Source organism: Microcebus murinus, chromosome 4, assembly GCF_040939455.1.
Source record: "Microcebus murinus isolate Inina chromosome 4, M.murinus_Inina_mat1.0, whole genome shotgun sequence".
Lineage (NCBI taxonomy): Eukaryota > Metazoa > Chordata > Mammalia > Primates > Cheirogaleidae > Microcebus > Microcebus murinus.
The window spans coordinates 105960335-105979006 of NC_134107.1; the positions used below are offsets into that span (position 1 = coordinate 105960335).

The 18672-nt window shown below is 47.0% G+C and overlaps 1 protein-coding gene and 1 non-coding gene across 4 annotated transcripts in view; both read left to right on the top strand.

Annotated features, from left to right (window-relative positions):
• Positions 1-582: 582 nt before the first annotated feature.
• Positions 583-18672, top strand: part of NTM (neurotrimin) — an 887804-nt gene continuing 869714 nt past the window's right edge. For all 3 annotated transcript variants that reach the window (XM_020286775.2, XM_020286779.2, XM_020286781.2), the window contains exon 1: positions 583-988. In XM_020286775.2, the coding sequence (XP_020142364.1) occupies positions 907-988 (82 nt within the window). In that variant the 5' untranslated portion in view covers positions 583-906. The remainder of the gene's footprint in view (positions 989-18672) is intronic.
• On the top strand, positions 15285-15410 carry LOC142870849 (U6atac minor spliceosomal RNA). Its single transcript, XR_012919178.1, has one exon. It is a non-coding gene; the product is annotated as a U6atac minor spliceosomal RNA (small nuclear RNA).

Here is an 18672-nt window from a genome sequence, read left to right on the forward strand (position 1 = left end):
TTTAAAAAGGTTCTGCATATTCAGACTGCAGACTTTCTTCTCAAATCCCAACTACTTTATCCCTTTTCATGGTATCATATACGCACGGATGACTTTAGGAGAACAATTTTTTAAAAAAAAATGAATGAAAAATAGGAGTAACATAGATATTCTGAAATAGGAGTGACAGGAGAAGAAAATAGAAAGTTATTTACTATTTTCAAGGCAACTAAGTAGAAAGGTTGATGAGAGAGAGAGAAAAAAAAAATCTGTCATTGAATGAGATTGCCAACGGAGAGGAAAATAGGTACCAGCAAATGAAATTTGACTCATCTTTGCAAGTTTCACTGAGCATGAAAATGTCCCTTTAAAATTTCCCGTAAGCCATGGCTGGCTATGGGATTTTTCCAGTGCAAAGGGAATCTGAGTTCAGGAGGCCAAGGAATGCCAGGGGGAAAGGAATTTTCTGCTGCTTGGGGCTCAGAGACTGTCAGTTTAAAAAATGAAAGTAATATAGAAGGGGCAAAATGGCATTTATCATTCTCTCTCTCCAGGCTCCTGTCTCTTTAATCAGCTAGCCTGATTTGCCCAGTAAATGATTCCTGAGAGTGTGTGTGTGAGTGTGTGTGTGTCTGCGCGCGTGTGTTGTAGCTCTGTCAATCCTTGGATTAGAACCAATGATTGCAGCTTGTAGGAGGGCTGTCCAGGGCCAGATTGTACAATGTGTCTCAGTGCCAGAGTATGAGTGGAGATAATTACGGAGAAGTCATACTCTCTCACACCCTCGGCTTTCTCGTGTCCTTCAGCAAAACAGTGGATTTAAATCTCCTTGCACGAGCTTGAGAGCAACACAATCTACCGGGAAAGAAAGAAAGAAAAAAACCGAATCTGACAAAAAAGAAGAAAAAGAAGAAGAAAAAAAAAATCATGAAAACCCTCCAGGCAAAAATGCACAATTCTGTCTCCTGGGCAGTCTTCACCGGGCTGGCTGCTCTGTGTGTCTTCCAAGGTAAGAGCTGCTGTTGCTTTGCCTGCGGTGACCAGGGACCGTACAGTGTGCTTTATGTGATTTGCAGCCTCCGAGCCGGCTCTGCTGCGCGGCTTGCAGGTGGAGGAGACAGCGTTCAGACAGAATGGCTGGGATTCATTCTCCCGGCCAGGCTGTGAGAATATTGATTTGATTCTGGCTGCTGCCGGAATGTGGGGATGTATATGCATACGTGTTGGTGTTCCTTTTAGGTCTGTGGTTACGTGCTGGGCTCCCCGGCTTCGTGCACATTCTTGCACACACACACAACAGAGCACACATGTGAGCAGGGGAAACGACAGCTTCGGAGGGCAGCGGGGTTGTTAATGTGTTGCTTATGCGACTGGGAAGAAATTACAAGAGGAAACTTTAAATATCGGCCAGTGAACTTGCAACGCTCTGAAAGGAGCAAACGGGGAAAATGCAGGCTGGAAATATTCAGGTGCCTCCTGTCTGGTCAGCTATCCAGCTCCAAGGCACGCACCGATTTGCAGCAGTGGTGGGCAACTGTGTTAGTTTTGAATGTGTTTGGGGGCGTGTTTGTGGCAGGGGTGGGGTGGGGGCTGTGGATAACGATCAGATAAAGGGGAGGGGTGATGGGGCTCTGAATCTCAGAAAGCTTTTCTTACTTGAAGAGAGAGAGGCAAGGAGAGTGGAGTGGAATGCTAATTTTTTGTTTATTTATCGGCTGAGCCCCAGCCCTGGGGCAGCAGTTGAGTGTGCTTTGATGTTCCCTGTGCGTGTTCTGTGCGTTCAGAACCTGCTTCCACCTCGGTCCGTTTGCTGCACTGTGCAGCCCCCACGCCCTGTCCCGGTCTCACGTTTGCTCCAGCGGCAGAGTTACCTGCCAGCCTGCTCGTTCCCTCAACCCTGTCCTTCGGGGCGTCTGGTTTGCCTCTTTCGCATTAAAGATGCCTGAACTCATAGGATTGAGACAGGCTGAGAAACTTTCCCTGGGTGGTCCGGCAGGGCTCGCCAGGAGGAGCCCTCCCAAGGGATGGAGGCTCAGCCCTCTGCTGTTGTATTCCCAGAGGAAAAGTTCGATCTGAGCGAGTGAAAAGGGTTGGAGTTCCACCCACCTCCTGCTCTTCTCCCTCTGCAGTATGGAGTTCTCATGGTCTTCACTGAGTCCCGAGCTCCAGTGCTGCTGACCCTTCTCTGAGGTCAGGCGCTGGGGACTGCTGCTGTCCCTGTGGCATAGGTTGCAATGGCTGCGGTGCAGAAGCACATGATGTGGACAGGGGGGCCGGGCTGGAAGGAATAAACTGTGTGCATCCTTGGCTGGGGCTCAGGGAGGATGGCAAGGGGGGTGGGAGGGGTCCTTGTTGGCTGACAAGGAAGTCGGGGGCGGGGGTGGATCTTGCAGGAATATCCATGAGGCTGCCTGCAGCAGGGGGACGGGCCTCCAGATTTCTCTCCTCTCCCTTGGGGCATTGGTGGGTGTTAAGAGTGAAGGGAGTCAACTTGGAGGCATCCTTGATTGACTCCTCTTATGTAACATGAAACAGCATCAGCGTGTGTGTGTGCCTGCGTGTGCCTGCGTGTGCATGTGCACCTTGCTTGTTCTGGTGTACGGGGACTCGTGCACTGAGAACAGAGCCCTATCACTGGCCCTGGGGAAACTGAGTTCAGGACCAGGCACCTTAAGGGCAACAGTTTCTACGGTGCTGACAACAGAAATGAAAACTAACTAGGTAAGGGGTGGAGTGAGGGGCAGGGTAGAGAGAGGGAGGGTCCCAAGCCCTTAATAATTTCCATCTGTCCTGAGATTTGTGTCTCTTCCATCTATAACATCAAACTGGAGACAATGACCAAACTTCCACCATCAACAAGCCCCACTGGCTGCCTGCCAGGACCCCCAGGGCCATTCTGAATTTACATATAAATTAGCATACGTGAGGTTTTTTTTCATCAGAATAAATGCAGGGAAGCATAATATTTGCTCATACTTTGAATCATCCCTGAATAGATGAGTAGAACGTGGTAGCGCAAATTTCTTCAGGGTGAAATCTGATTTTGTAGTCTTATTTTTATCTTGGGGTGGGGTGGTGGTGATGAGAATATCTCAGACCTCCTCACATTCCACCAAATCCTGAATTTCCTAGGAAGAGTGAGGCCCTTATTTGTACTGCCCACCCCGACTCAGCCCTGAATAGGCTTCAGTGTGTCATGATAGAATGAGGCTGGCCAATTTTAAGGCTGAATGACCCCCAAAGACCCTCATAGCTCATGCCAGTGGAACACGGCAAAGGTGATGTCTGTTTTCTCTTCCGGGGAGCACAGCCGGAGTGCCGGCTATCTCTTATCAAACTTGCAGAATTACTGAGGCAGCCCAGGTCTTGCCTGCAATAATCCACCCCTATTGCATTGACCCAGTGGGACTAGTTAGAATGCAGTACACATTCCAAGGCAATTTTTTCTTCTCCTCTGTTTTTGTTTTAAGCTGGCTCTTCCTGGAGCTGCTACTTCCTGTGTTTCCTGCCTCTTGAAAAGGTGTCTGGTGCTAGCGGCAGGTTGTGGACCCCTCCCTGACCTATTCCTCCCCACAAGCCAACCAGCAGCCATGATCCAGCTTAGTGAGGGGCGGGGGGGGGGCAGTTTCCGAGAGAATCAGACCTGATTAGTGATGCTGGAGGGAGGGGTGATTAGCTCCCAGGGGCTCTGGCCCTAAGATACCCCGGGGTAGATTAACCAGAGGCTCCTCTCTCCCTTCCCGGGAATAGGTGCCAGGGAGCGGATTAGGCGCTGTCCTTTTCAGCACACCCACCGCCCACCTTCTGCCACTGAGAGGCTCTGAGAGGAATGGCTGGCTTTGCTGCAGGTTTTCTCTTTCTAGAAACTCGACCAGTTCACCTTCGAAGGATTATTGTTCCTGTTAACACCTTCCGACGAGCTTGGCTCGGTTCTTCTCTTACCTTTCTAATTTTTTCTCATCTCCTCTCCTCCCACGTCAACATAGCTGCTTGCTTGAGACACGGACGTGGCAGAGCAGAAGGAAAAGGAGGTTGGGCTAAGTTCACACGCCTCCCTGCTCAGCGCCCAGGTCGTGGGCACCGTTCAGCTGGGCAGACCGGCCCGTTCCTGCCAAGCGCCGGTAACAGGCGGCGCCGGCGGCAGCCCGGGCTGGGCAGCACCGCTGAGACGTGAGGGAGGCAGAGGAGACCACAACGACGTTTGCTGGCAAAGTGGAAAAATCGGTGTGGGTGACGGGCTCCGGGCCTGATGCAGGCACCGCAGGCTCTGGGGAGCGTGGCAGTGAAAGTAGGGGCAGAGGGACTTCTCAAAGGAAAACATGCTTGCCATGCACGGCCCTGCCCACGCAACAGTGACGGTCCTCTGAGCCCTCGCTGGAGGGGCCGGGGAGTCCCAGCGCTGACCTTGCTGCATGAAGGCCTTTCTTAGAATTGCAGCAAACCTGCTCCTGGTGCTGGCCCTTCCTTTCTCAGTTCATTTAAGGCCACATAGAAGCCTAAGAACCCCTCCTCATCATGGGAGATGTGTAGCCCCTGACTTCTTTCTTTTTCAGTAAGTTCTTTCCACGGCACCGGTATCAATTAAGAGTCCAAAATGTTGTCTTTAAGTGTCCTTCTTGGTTCCCTGCCTGAGGTGCTCCAGCCTAGATTGCCTCCTGACAGCTCCCTGGGGCCCTACTCTGCGTGCGCATGGGCCCGGCAGTGCTGGTGCTGAGTCCTTTCGTGGACGGACCCAACAAACCGGGATTGGCTTTTGCCACAGTTAATCGCTTTGGACGAAGTGAGCTCTCTCAATACCCCAAGAAGTGGCAGAATTTCTGAATCAATGTGGGTAGGACAGGTGACTGTGGCATGTGCAAGAAACACGTGGTGGAGAGACTTGCGCTGCTGTCTCCGTCCACTCACTTCGGATGCAACGAACAGGTCTGGCATTTGGCTCTTTTCCAAGTGTTTTGGTTTGGCGCTCACGCCTGCTTCTGCCCACCAACTAAAGTGCTAAGATGCAAAATAAAATAAAATAAAACACGTTGCTTTCTATCCAGCCTCAGCAGAGGTCCTACAGCCTCTTCAAACATCCGATGTGCATGGCCTTCAGGTTTCAAGCCAGTGCTAGTGGCCCGAGCATGGCTCGGTGGGAAACACGCACATCTGAGCTCAAATTTCCCTATGATTTCTGTAGGGAAAACGTTTCCCTCTGTGCGCCTGTCTCCCCACCTGCCCGCCAGGCCGGGGAGTGACTCCCCTGGGTGTTGTAAGGACTCATTAATGCTTGTAACACTCCAAACATGTGGTGCTAAGTGGAACTCCATGCTGAGACTGGTTGTATTTATGCAGTTTACTTCCTTTCTGCTCTATTGTCTTTTCACATGTTTACTTTATGTCTATAGTCATTTGAAATTCAATAAAACAAATTAAACATAAAAAATGAAGCCTGCAAACATAAGGAAGTCGACGGCATACAGGTTGGATAGGGTCGGAGGGGGCCACCCCAGCGTCCTCCCGTGTCTCCTCTGCCCTGGTGGAGGACTCTTCACTCTGCTGCAGCGGGCCCTGGCATGGGCAGAGGGGCTGTAGAAGGAAGTTGCAGGGAGTGTGCTCCCAGCCATTTGTAAAAGGAGGCTCCTGCCTGGGAGAGCAATGCTGGCAGTGAGCGGTAGAGGGAGAACCTTGGGGAGGGTGGGTGCTGGGGGTAGGTGTTTCAGTGGGGAAAAAACAGCACTAAGCTGGACTGGCAAGGTGGGGAAAGAGAGCTCCAGCCTCTGCCTTGCCTATGATTGTGGTCAGTAACCTCTGGCAGCTTTGCATCTCCTTTCCTGTGCATGTGCACGTATGCACGCACTCTCCTGGATTAAGTCTGTTCTTGCTATCACTGATTAAATTTAAAAGATACAAGACTGCACCCACTTTTCCTCTCATTCTCTCTCCCTCCTTCTTGCTCTCTCTCATTCTGCCCTCTCTCTCCCCCTTCTCTGTCCTCCACTTTCTCTTCTTCTCTTTCCCTTTTTGTTTCTTCCTTTCCTTTCCCCTTCTCCTCTATGGTAAAAGTAATTGATCAGTTGACAGATCTAGGTCAAGCTCACAGGGGTTGCTCCACACACGCAGGCTTGCCCAGGAGGAGGAGGGAGTCTGTCTTTCCAGTTCACAAGGAGCCCCAGCGACATGGTGACATGGTGGAATGGCGGAGGGTCCCCACGGACCCTGGTGAGCCCAGCCTCCCCAGTAGGCATCTGCAGCATCCTGCTGATTACAGAATCCTCTGCTGTTTCATGTCCCTGACACTCTAATTTCCCATACCCAATTTATCTTTGCCTCTTTCCTGCTTTTTTTCTCAGCTTCCAGATTCCACTTCTTTCTGTTTTTCTCCTTCTTCTTTCTACTTGCCCCTCCTTTTTTCTTCTGCTTTCCTCCTCTTTTCAAAATCATGACAGGAGATCACAGAATCTCTCCTACTTAAGTCATATTAGAGAAATAGCCTTTTGTTTATTTGCGAGAGGAAAACAGAAACCCTGCCAGAAGAACTCTGTAAGTCATTTGCAAACTGCAAAACAAACCAACAAAGATTCGCATTTTCAGTGCTGAGAAGAGAGTATTTCAAGAGAGACTGTCAAGCTAAGAAATCAAATATTGGAAAACACATTCTTCAGCTCTGTTACTACAGACATCTTAGGTTACTAAATTTGATTTTTTTTTTTTTTTTTTTTTTAGCTCCTTTGAGAGTATTGCCCTTCCTGGTAATAAAGACTGATCAAAAGGCCCCTATTAAGGCTTTACTTGCTCATTCAAATTCACTCTCTGGGTGTTTCCTTTGCTCATTTGGGATTGTCACCAAACTCTGACCCCAATACAAAGTCTATCTAGTTGTTTATTTGTCCATTGGTTCAGTGACCAGCATGTTTTTGTTGACTGCTTCCTACATTCCATGCATTGTTTTAGGCGCTGGGAATACAACTAAAAAGTATACGACAGACCAAAGATCTAGCGCAATCTCCCAAATTGTCTTGGTTTGCCATCCTTTGTAATAAACTTAAAGCACCAACAGGAGGACCAAAAACAAGGGTAAAGACTCCATGGCACAGCCTCTGGTGTCCTGTGCAAGTGATCCTGGGAAGACAAGAAAGTCAGTAGCCCGCAATCCTTGTTTTGAGCCAGGGAGCCCCTGGGGCCAGAGGGCGGGGCGGGGAGAGGTGGTGGTGCACACAGTCTAGCTCTGTGTTGCAACAAATCAGAGATGCTTCTTTACGATTCCATATTACCACTTGCCAGGAAGGAACTCATGGATGTCTGATGTGCCTTCAGATATATGCAGGACTGGGAAAGCTGGTGTGAGTTAATTGGCCTTGTGACCACTGTCTTGTGTCATTCGAATTATTGGTTGATTCTTAACACCACTGCCACCTGTCTGGCCTAACCACCTCCTTTATGCTCTGCTCCTACACAGAACTAGAGGGCAGAGAAGATAAAGGGAGAACACTTTAGATAAGACCAGGGAAGAATTTGCCTGAGACAGCTATTCTGTGTGAGGTAAATGCTGTTCATTCGACCTCTTTGAGGGATTCATATCTCAAGGTAGATCTAAGATAACCTCCCCTTGGAGAACCCCTTTTATTTGCTACCCACTCATCATGCCCTGATCTAGGGTTAGTGGAGTAATGCAAATGCAGCACTAACCAAAGGAATTTATTTGGTCTCCTCTGGCACTACACAATGTTTGGGGCATCACGTTGTACAGTTGTTCTTCTGTATACCCACCTTTAATCCACCGACTTGTGCTTTCAGCTATCTGTGCCCAGAGAAAACAAAGCTGCTCTTTCGCTCACGTTGTATACTATGGGCGCACCTGGGTGCTCTGGGAGGGAGGTCTGCTGCTCTCTGCAGTTCCCTCACGGTGGTGGAATTATTCTTAGTTCTTCTCATGTACAAGAACAGGTAATTACCTTCCTCATGGACACAGGACTTTCCCAAGTTCAGCAGCCTGGAGCAATTATACATCTCATGACCTGATCTCAGAAGTCAGAAAGGCACTAAGGGGTAGGTGCAATCTGCACTCATCTGCAACACTCTGCTCTCTAAGCCAATGGTTTGAAAACTTGCTGTACCATAGAATTGCCTGGGAGCTTTACAAAAACACCAATTTCTGGACCCTATCACAGACCAATTAAATCAGAATCTCTTTGCATGGGGCCTTACACTGATAATGTTAACAGCTCGCCAAGAGGGCCTAATCTGCATCCAGACTGAAAAGAATACTTCTCAAACCATCTGAAAACGTTCTAAGACCTTGGGTAAGACACATCCTCTGAAGGGACCTCAGTTTTCTTACTCGAAAATAAAGCAGTTGGACTAAAAGATTTTCATGTTTCATTCCAAGTTCAACATTTGGCAATTCTGCAAATAGTCTTTTTGAGTATAGTTATTGATAGGTAGTGGTGCTAAAAGAAAATACTCAGAACCAGCCTCTGCCTGCAGGAAGCTAAGAATATAAACAGCATCACAGCCAGATGAACAGAGTCAGAAGGCGCAAGTGTTGTGTGTGCACGTGAGCACTACAGACTATATCATACACACGTTATGGATCCCATACATGCATGCATGTATTTATCTGTAAGGCATCCTTGGAACTGAAGGAAAAGATTAACTAGTCACAATGTTTCAGGTAGGGGGAATAAGGAACAATAATGACTCTTAATTGATCCATCTTCAAGGCTTCCTACAAGAGGAATTCAGGAGGCATTTGACTGAGAGTCAAGAAAGGATGTGTTTGAGCAGACTGGGGAGTGCTCAGCAATGGAGAGCCTTGGCAGAAGCTCCCACCCTCAGCTGTGAGAATTGAGTATTTCTCTTCTACCTGTCCTCTCTCTTCCTCCCCTGGAATTAGCAATCTAGCCAAGTTGCTTTCTTTGCTCTCCTTCTCATGGTCAATAAAGACACACTCACAACCTCCATGGCAATTTTGCGGCTTCGTGCATTAGGCAGAAGTGATGCTGGCTCTAGCAGCCCAGCCAGGGCGGCTCCCGCAGTGCACGCAGGAATGGAAACGTGTTTGTTTTCTGGTGGAGGCAGCAGATCCGAGAGGCATGTGTGGAACAGAGCTGCCACGCAGCTTGGTGCCACGTCCAGTCACCAGGTAGCCCACACACCCACCTGGCTGCCCAGTGCGCACACGGCCGTATCAGACAGCCCACCAGTCACAGCAGCTCAGCTCAGGGGAATCTTCCAGATGCTTCATTTCAATCCTTCTCTTTGAGCTTTGACACTCAACAGCACAGCTGCGTATGTCCCCAGCCTTTACCTCCAGTAGCGGGGAGCTTACCTCTCTCCAGACAGTCGGTGACTCCGACTGGAAGATGGGAAGAAGAGGAAGTGGGAAGATGGGAAGAAGAAGTGCCTCCCTTCCTGCAGGCTCCAGCCATTCCTCCTGGATCTGGAGGGTCACTGGCCGCAGGGCCAGATTGTCTAGGTCCACAGCCTGGCTCTGCCACTTCCTACTTCGAGATCTATGGCAATTAAATCAACCTCTGTGTGATTCAGTGTGATTCATTCTTCAACAAAATAGAGACACTCATAGGACTTACCGTGTAAAGCTGTTATAGCTAAATCAGTTAATGCAGATAAAATGTTTGGATACTGCCTGGCACATAGTAAGCTCTCAATAAATATTGCCCAGTGTCATGGGCAATATTAATAAGCATAAATAGTGTTATGATTGCTGCTAATCCTACCACCCGTGGCACCGTTCTGACTCTTCTGCAACATGACTGTTTTTCAAATAGTTAGAACCATGATTCCCTCCCTTTCTCTCCCGAATCTCCTCTTCACTAAATTAAATATCCCAAGAATTTCCTGCTATTTTCTGTGGGACTGTCCGTAGAAAGGGCATTGGTTGCTCTTCTCTAAACTTGTTCTGGTTACTCTGTATTCGACTTAAAGTCATCTTCCCCCCGCGCATTCTGTCTAGCCCGGCATCTTACAGGGTCTGGCCTCTCCTGCTCCCAAACCCGAGTGACAATCTCAGGCGCTGGCCTCAGGGTGCTGCTGGCACCCAGTCCTCTGTGCTCCCTGATCCTCCGACCCTTTGAGTGTTTCTGCCGCTCCCTGCTCAGAGCACGGGAGCCCACTGTCCCTCCGCTGATGCTCAGGCTGCACCCTGCCCTGGTCTGCCTCAGTGATGCTTTCTATAATTCAAGGCAAAATTCTAGGCTCAGTACCGCTTTGAAGCCCCTCCCTGCTTCCTTCCCGCATCTTCCGTTGCCTTTGTTCTGTCTTTCGTTCTCTACATCCGCTGCACGTCAGGGTGGGACCCGTCTCCACATCTTCTCCCCTGCCAGGCTGTGGGCTCCAGGAGGGCAGGGACTGCCTCCCTTATCTCCATGTTCCCAGCAGGCATGGATGGGAGGAAGAGAAGGGAAAGAGGGAATGGAAAGGAGGAAGGCCTGAGATCCCATATTACTCTGTTGACTTACGGTGAGATATTGTTAGTATTGGCAATTCAAGCCTTCCTGATCCCAGGCCTGTGTCTTTTCCCCATGTCCGCAAGAGCCTGACCTCAGAATGCACCCTTCCTAAGGCAGCTTCTTAGAGATTCAACTCATCTCTTCTGACAAAACTTTTTTTGTTTTATCCTAAATCTGTTATCCCACATATTAGTAATGCCTCCCGGCTAGAATCAGTAATAAACCATATGTTACAAGCACCTAGGTAGTAGTACTCACATAGCTCAGAATTTCAGGCCAAACTTACCCAAGAACAGAAAATAGTCCCTGCAGAGGTGAACTGGGGCCTCTGCATGGGGTGGGCGGGGCCAGGGGAGGAGCCTATGTTCCCCACCTGGGGAGAACAGGCCCGGAGGGAGCAATGGGAACAAGGAGGGACAAATCTAAGCAAAGAGGACAGTGGCTGGACAGATTTGCTCACTTAGAGCTGAAGTGGTTGCGTGTTTTCATCTGTTTCTCCAAATCCACTCTCTTTCTCCTTCTTCCACGAAGGAGGCCACTGGGGCAGCTGACTCCTCCTGAACAGTCAAGAGCAAACTTGGCCCAGACGTGGAAAAGTTTAATTGACAGCTTTTCTCTTAACGTAACTGGTGATGCAGGAACATCCACAGTCGGATAAACCATTTTGCTAATTCTTAAAACAAATAAGAATTAATTAATTGTTCTACATTTCTCCTTCCCTTTCCTTGAAAGCTTCTTAATAGAAGGCTCTAAATACCTTATCATTATTTTTTCATGACTTTTTCACACTGTTAAAGCCTTGTCCAAGGTCAAAATATTTAATCATCGAATCCAAAAGCATTTTTTTCAGACTTCCAGAGCTGTGAGAATTTCACATGCCCCATCTCCCCCGAAAGGCAATAACCCCACCTGGCTGATGTTCACTCATTCCTGCTCCACAATTCCAGAGAGTTCTAGCGACCAGACACTCACTCCCGAGCTGTGGTCTCACTCTGGCTGCCCATCAGGATCACCTCTGCACACTGCCATAAGCAGATGCCCAGGTCTGACTCAGAAATCCTCCTTGAATAGGTCGGAGTAGGGCAAGGTCGTCTCTGTTTTGAAAGAACAACAGACGATTCTACTGTGCACATATAGCTAAGAAGAACTGATGTCAACACTCTGTTCCTAGATGATAAACTCCGTGAGAGAAGACATTACTGTTCCATAGGCACGTTTGCTGCCTCCTCAGTGTCTATTCTATGCTGTCTCGTTACAAACTGGACTTTTCATGGTAGCAATGAGCCACATGCGACACCTTCCAGAGTCCCTGGCAGCTGAGTGTGGCCCCACAGTGCAGTCAGGCCCCTAGGCTGCAAGCACAGGATTGCGGTGGTGGGGGGGTAAGGATTGTACTCTGATGGCTTAGGCTTTTTGGTTCTTATCATTTTCCCTTCTTGACCGGGAGCCTGGAATCCTGCCCAGAGGTCCAGGAGCCAATGTGAAAATAGGAAGACAAAGAACACATGTCAAGGATGGCTGAAAAGGAAGCTTTTGGATCAAACCTTATAGACTTGCTGTTTTGGCAAATTGAAAACTGAGTATAGGCAATTTCGTATGACGTAAACTAACAGGAGGAACTCAGGTTCAAGATGACATAGCAGTTGTAGTAGCTCTAGAATACATATTTCTACACTTATTTTCCCTCGTATAAAAATGCTCCATTTAATTAGGTTTCTTTTATTTATTTATTTATTTATTTATTTTTTGAGACAGAGTCTCGCTTTGTTGTCCAGGCTCGAGTGAGTGCCGTGGCGTCAGCCTAGCTCACAGCAACCTCAAACTCCTGGGCTCGAGCGATCCTTCTGCCTCAGCCTCCCGAGTAGCTGGGACTACAGGCATGCGCCACCATGCCCGGCTAATTTTATATATATATATATCAGTTGGCCAATTAATTTTTTTCTATTTATAGTAGAGATGGGGTCTCGCTCTTGCTCAGGCTGGTTTTGAACTCCTGACCTTGAGCAATCCGCCCGCCTCGGCTTCCCAGAGAGCTAGGATTACAGGCATGAGCCACCGCGCCCGGCCCTAATTAGGTTTCTCTTACTTGCAGCTGAATGCAATTCTAATGAATCCATGTGGAACAAAAATATGCCTCTCCCCTAAGTTCCGCCCTTTAGTGCTAGGATACAAGTAACATCGTATGAGCCACTTTCTAAGAGATGAGTATCATGGACCTGCTCATCTTACCTTGACATTCTTAGTTCTTTCCTGTGGTCATCCTACGACACAGTTTCTAGAACACTAATCATCTGACTACTATCTTCTGAGCATGCACAGTTTGATAATGATCAACTTAACAGGTATTACCAGGGCAGACTCTTCCAGAAGTAATCTGGTTGGCAAACTGGGGAGTGGACTATTACCTAGCAAATTCTGGACTTTATAGTTTTATAGATTCATTCACTCAATTATTGTGCTAGTTTCTTTGGTTTTTTTGGGTTTTTTTGACATATCACACCATTGGCTCATGTTGAAGTTGTACATGTTTCCTCTCACAAAATAATCTATTGCACAAGACCTCTCCTCCCCTTGTTTCCAGTTAATTCTCATTAAATGTTACTTTTAAGTGTTTGAAATTTTGTCGCAGCCTGTGTCCACTATTTAAGTCCATTGAGATTATTTTTGGATCCTGATGAGCTATTTTATCAGATTTATGTCAACTCCAAATGGTATAGACATGTCATCTTCACATCATTAAAATTAATGATAAAAAGTAACATAATAAATCTTAGGTGTGACCAAGTTCTCACTTACATTTATATTTCATCCACTCCAGAATTATATATTCAGATCCTACTGTGTACTAGGCATAAGCAACAAGGCAGGCATGGTTCTTACACAGTGAAATAGACAATTCAATTTAATGTGGTAAGCGCTGGGATAAAAAGCAAGTTGGGTTTGCTATGACAGCATTTGGAAGATTTTTCAGCTCAGAGAAGTTTTGTGGAAGGAAAATATGTGAAAGAGATAAAGGTGAGTAGATTTAACCAGGTGAGAAGAGAGATGAGTGTTATAGAGGAGACTGCGTATGCCAAAGTCTAGTCTACAGGCAAGATAGCGTGGTAGGAATTCAGGATTCTGAACTCAAATCTGGCTAGATTGAATGTGTTTGTGTGAGAGGAGGAGGAATGTAGGCAGAAAGACAAGAGGCATAAGTAGAGAGGCAGGCAGAGGTCATACTTGGAATGGTTCTTATTGAGGATTTTATGCTGAGGGAAGAAGGTGCATTGCAGGGTAGTATGCCAAATAGTAACATGATCACATTTGCAGTTTTAGTGGTTAAGCAATATAATTTGGGTTAGTTGAAAATGTGAAAGTGTCACTCTAGCTACAAAATGAGAGATAAATTGAAATGGGGCAAGACTAGAGGGAAGGGAGCCTCCTAGAAGATGTTGCAACCAATTAGGCATGAGGTCACCAGGGTGGGAGCTGCAGAGATGGAGAGACATGGAGTTACGTGAGAGTTGGGTTAAGAGGTAGAAGGTTAGGACTTGGAGGTGCAGAGGGAACAGGATTATGAGTGATGAAGAGAAGTGTAAGAGGCCTTCTGGTTTCTGAGTAAATGGCTCAGAGGTGGGTTTTAGGGAGATGGTAATGAGCACAATTTGAGTCACGATAGGTCAACCAGGAGCTTTCCAATAAACTCTGGAGAAATATCTGAGCTTGAACAAAGACAGTTCTCAACACAGTCACAGTTAATTACCCAGGGAGGGAGTGGGGAGTTTGTAAAAGGTGGGCAGATAACTGTACTTAAAAGTTGGGAGAGAAGGGGCATGGGCAAACAGAGTACCAAGGAGCAACCAAAGCATACTCGGACGATCAGGACAGCATGATGTCATCAAGGTCAAAGGATGTCAGTTCAGGGAAAGTAGGAATATTAGCAGTGTCAAATGCTTCTAAAGGATCAAGGGAGATTATACTTAGTTGCAAGAATATCTTCTATCCTCCTGGGGACAATAGTCTTATGGGGTGGAGCCATAGGGTGGGAGACAGAAGTGGGATGAGGAAGTGGAGTTGGAAAATATCAATAATTATTTCAAAAGGTTTTCTTTAAAAAGGGGGAGAAAGTAGGGAGATATAGGGCATTGGCAGTTTGAGAGGATGCTGTTGTTGCTTTTGTTAGATGGGAGAGCCTTGTGTGAATGCCGGTGGGCGGGGACCAGAAGAAGGGAGGCAGAGTCAGGGGACACAGCAAGGAGTGCCATGGGAGGCCCTCAGGGAAGATGAGCGGGTGGGAGGGGGCAGAAGCTGAGCGCAGGTAGAGGAATGAGTCTTGAACCGGAGAAAGAATGGTTTCATTACTATTTAAAGTTAGGGTGGAGAAAAGTACTTGAGCATGTCCATTGTGATTGAATCCAGCTGCAAATGACAAAAAATATGCAATGAGAGTGGCTTAAATAAGGTAGAATGTATCCCTCTGGTCATAGAACTACTGTGCTTTGTCTGTTTGTGGCTGGTGAAGTTTCCCTAAGTGCAAGGCCCCAGGCCTTTCTGTCCTTTGGGCCTGCTGCACGTGGCCTTGGCTCCATGCCCCAGGATGGCACACCTGTGTGCCAGGCAGTGGGATGGGGAGAGCGCAGGAAGAAGGGGCAGAATGCACAGTGCAGTGCCCCTGCAGGCAGCTCTTAAGGCCTTCCAGTGGCTTCCTTGCTCACCTCCTCTCGCCTGGAACTCAGGCACGCTGCCACATCTGGATGTAAGCCAGTGTGGGGCCTCATACCCACTCTGGGTGACCACATGCCCAGACAAATTCAAGGGCCTATCGCCTTGCAAAGGGGGAAGATGGAGATTAAGAGATAGGTTTATCTCCGTGTGTTGTGTGAAAGGAGGGGGGTTAGCACTCCGTTCGATAAGGCTGGAAGGGGCCCTCAGGTCCCCAGGGCACACATGTGGTTAAGGCATTGCCACCTATTTTGTGGCATCTAACTGTGGTTTTTCAACGTTACCAGTCATTATGGAAACACAAATAAAAACCACAAGGTACTACTTAACACCCATTACGATGTCTATTATCAAAAAAAAAAAAAAAAAGGAAAATAAGTATTGGGAGAGGATGTGGAGAAAGTAAAACAGTGTGCATTGCTACTGGGAGTGTAATGTGATAAAACCACTGTGGAAACAGTTTGGTGGTTCCTCAAAGAGCTAAACATAGAATTACCATATGACCCAGCAATTCTACTTCTGGATTTATGTCCATAAGAATGGAAAGCAGGACTCAAATGGGTTTTTACACTTCAATGTTCACAGCAGCATTATTCACAGTAGTCGCGGTAGGGACAACTCGAGTGTCCATCACTGATAAATATATAAAACAAAATGTGGCATGTATGTACAATGGATATTATTCAGCCTTAAAAAGGAAGGAAATTCCGACACATGCTGCAATATGGATGAATCATATGCTAAGTGAAATAAACCAGGTACAAAAGGACAAATACATTATGATTCTATTTACTTGAAGTATCTAGAGTAAGCAGATTCATAGAGAGGTTATCAGAGGCTGGTGGGAGGGAAACAAGGAGTTAGTTACTGGGTATAGAGTTTCTATTTGGGATGATGAGAAAGTTCTGGAAATGGATGGTGGTGATAGTTACTCAACCTCATAAACGTACTCATGCCGCTAAATTATACCCTTAAAATAGTTAATATGGTAAATCGTATGTTATGTTAATAAAGAAAAATGAAAAGAAAAAAATATATAATTAGCTGTCCTTGGCACAAGATGGATGCAGATAAATTTTTAAGCTTGATGGCAGGAAGTTGAAGGAGTTTGCATTTGATAGCATTTCTTTTCCCTGAGCATAACGTGGGGAAAAGAGAGTGTGTATCTGTGCACATGCGTGTCCCGGTCCACATGTGTGTGTCCACATACCTGCAGGCTGGTTTTTCAAGAAAGCAAAACAGGGCTGAACTAGTTGCTCGTGCAATGGGGGAAAGAGCTGATGAACCAGAAGACTCCATGCTACATCAAGCACTCTTTCCTCATACCGTTCTCTTTCCTCTGGGTTTTAAAATATAATGTAATCCACCCTTACCTTCTTTCTCCATCTTTTTCTGGTTCTGGTCTTGCCATCTAGAACCATCTCCCAAAATGTCCAAAACTACCACCTACTCCTTTGTGGCATTGAGTCTTTGAGGAATTACAAAAATATATTCTTACCTTTACAATTTACAGAGAATATCCACATCAAATATGAATGTATTTATTGATTTCCATAGCAACACAATATCCTAGTATCATCATCCCAGCCTTATCATTAACTCTAACTTTAGAAATTGACTTTTCCCCCAAGCCTTTATTTTCCTCATCTGTAAAATGGGGCATTTAAATGTCCTTGGAATGTAGTTCTCATGTTTAACTGAATCATGCTGGTGGAAACATCTGTCACTCACTACATACTGAAAAATTAGAAGCCAGAGTTTTCTGAGGTTTGCTGACAGGGCAACTGTTAGTGGCTGGGCCTCCCTGCCTCGGTCATCTACAGCCCCTTTTCACTCTGCCATGTGGCCCCACGGAACACTGAGCGCCAAGGCCCTTCCTCAGCCCGGTGCCTTGGCAATGCTGCAGGATCGGCATAGTGGAGCACTCTACCTCCTCATTTTAATGTTGAGGGTGATGGAATAATAGGGCCAGGAAAAGAGTGTGAAAGGCTGAAAAAGGAGAACAATGCCAGCAGAATAGGGTGGCTGTTGTTAACAGCAGTGTCTCATATATTTGTATATTTCAAAATAGCTAGAAGAGAGGACTTGAAAGGTTCTGCAAAGGTAGAAATGAGAAATGCTCAAGATGAGGAGTACCCCAAATACCCTGACCATGGCCCATCAGAAATTTTGGGACCATACCCAACAATCTGTGTTTCAACATGTCCTTCAGGGCCAGGCATGATGGTTTGGTTCACATCTGTAATCCTAGCATTTGGGGAGGCCAGGCAGGAGGATCGCTTGAGGCCAGGAGTTTGAGATCAGCCTGAGCAACAATGCAAGACCCTGTCTCTATAAGAAATAGAAAAACCAGCTGGGTATGGTGGTGAATGCCTGTATTCTCAGCCACTTGGGAGGCTGAAGCAGGAGGATGGCTGGACCCCAGGAGTTGGAGGTTGCAGTGAGCTGTAATCACTGCTCACTGGCTCAGGCAACAGAATAAGACCCTGTCTGAAAAATAAACAAACAAATAAATAAAAATAAAAACCCTTCAGGTGACTCACCCTAAAGTTTGAGAACCACTGGCTTAAAGGAGCTGTGCAGTGCAAGTGGAGCGAACTCTTGCTGGTGGGGCCACTCCAGGGCTGGGCTCCGAGGGGTCAGAGCGAGCAGAGGTCATGGCCCTGCCCTGTGGAAGGGGCCTCTTTCTCACTGAAATATACGCACTGTAGAAAAAACCCACCAATCCCCTCGACAAAGGGAGCTTGGTTGCACATAAGCCATGCAATATGTACACACGTGTACTTGTGGACGTGAGTAAATACATATTCCTTTTGCTAGGGTTGCCAAATTTAGAAAATATAAATCCAGGACACCAGATAAATTTAAATTCCAGATAAACAAATGATTTTTTCTTACGTGTAACGCATACTAATAAGAAATTTTGTTATTTTTCTGAAATTCAGATTTAATTGAGCATCTTTTTTGCGCGTGCTTTCAGTCAGGCACCCTACCTTTGGCCCATAAGTATTAGGAACGTAAAGGAAATAGCCTGATCAGAATCAGTATCTAAAAGGGAGAAGTGAGTGTTCGTAGCCTAGTTACTTACATTTTATAGGGATGTGTGTGATTTGGAGGGAAGAAAAGGAACGCTGCTGTTTCTGGCTCTTTGGATTATTTGTTAAACCCATATTTGGAGAGGGGACGAGAGGGAGTGGGGGAGGAGAGAGAGAGAGAGAGAGAGAGAGAGAGAGAGAGAGAGAAAGAGAGAGAGAAAGAGAGAGAGAATGAATATAGGGAGAAAGAAATAAGATTGAGGTTGAAAGTAGCCCACATGCCAGAGTAGTCTTCTATCCGGGTGGAATAACTGAGCATCTACTATGGGCCAGGCCCTGAACCCACATCCCTCTCCAGGAAGTAAACAGCAGCCTTCCTGGAGATTGCACTCCCTTCCCCGGGGCCCTGGCTCCTGGGCAGGTTTCCTGGCACCTGTCCCTTACCTGTCCCAGGTGACAGGATGCCACTCTAGAGGATGGGGCCGCGGTGCTGTGGCTGGGGA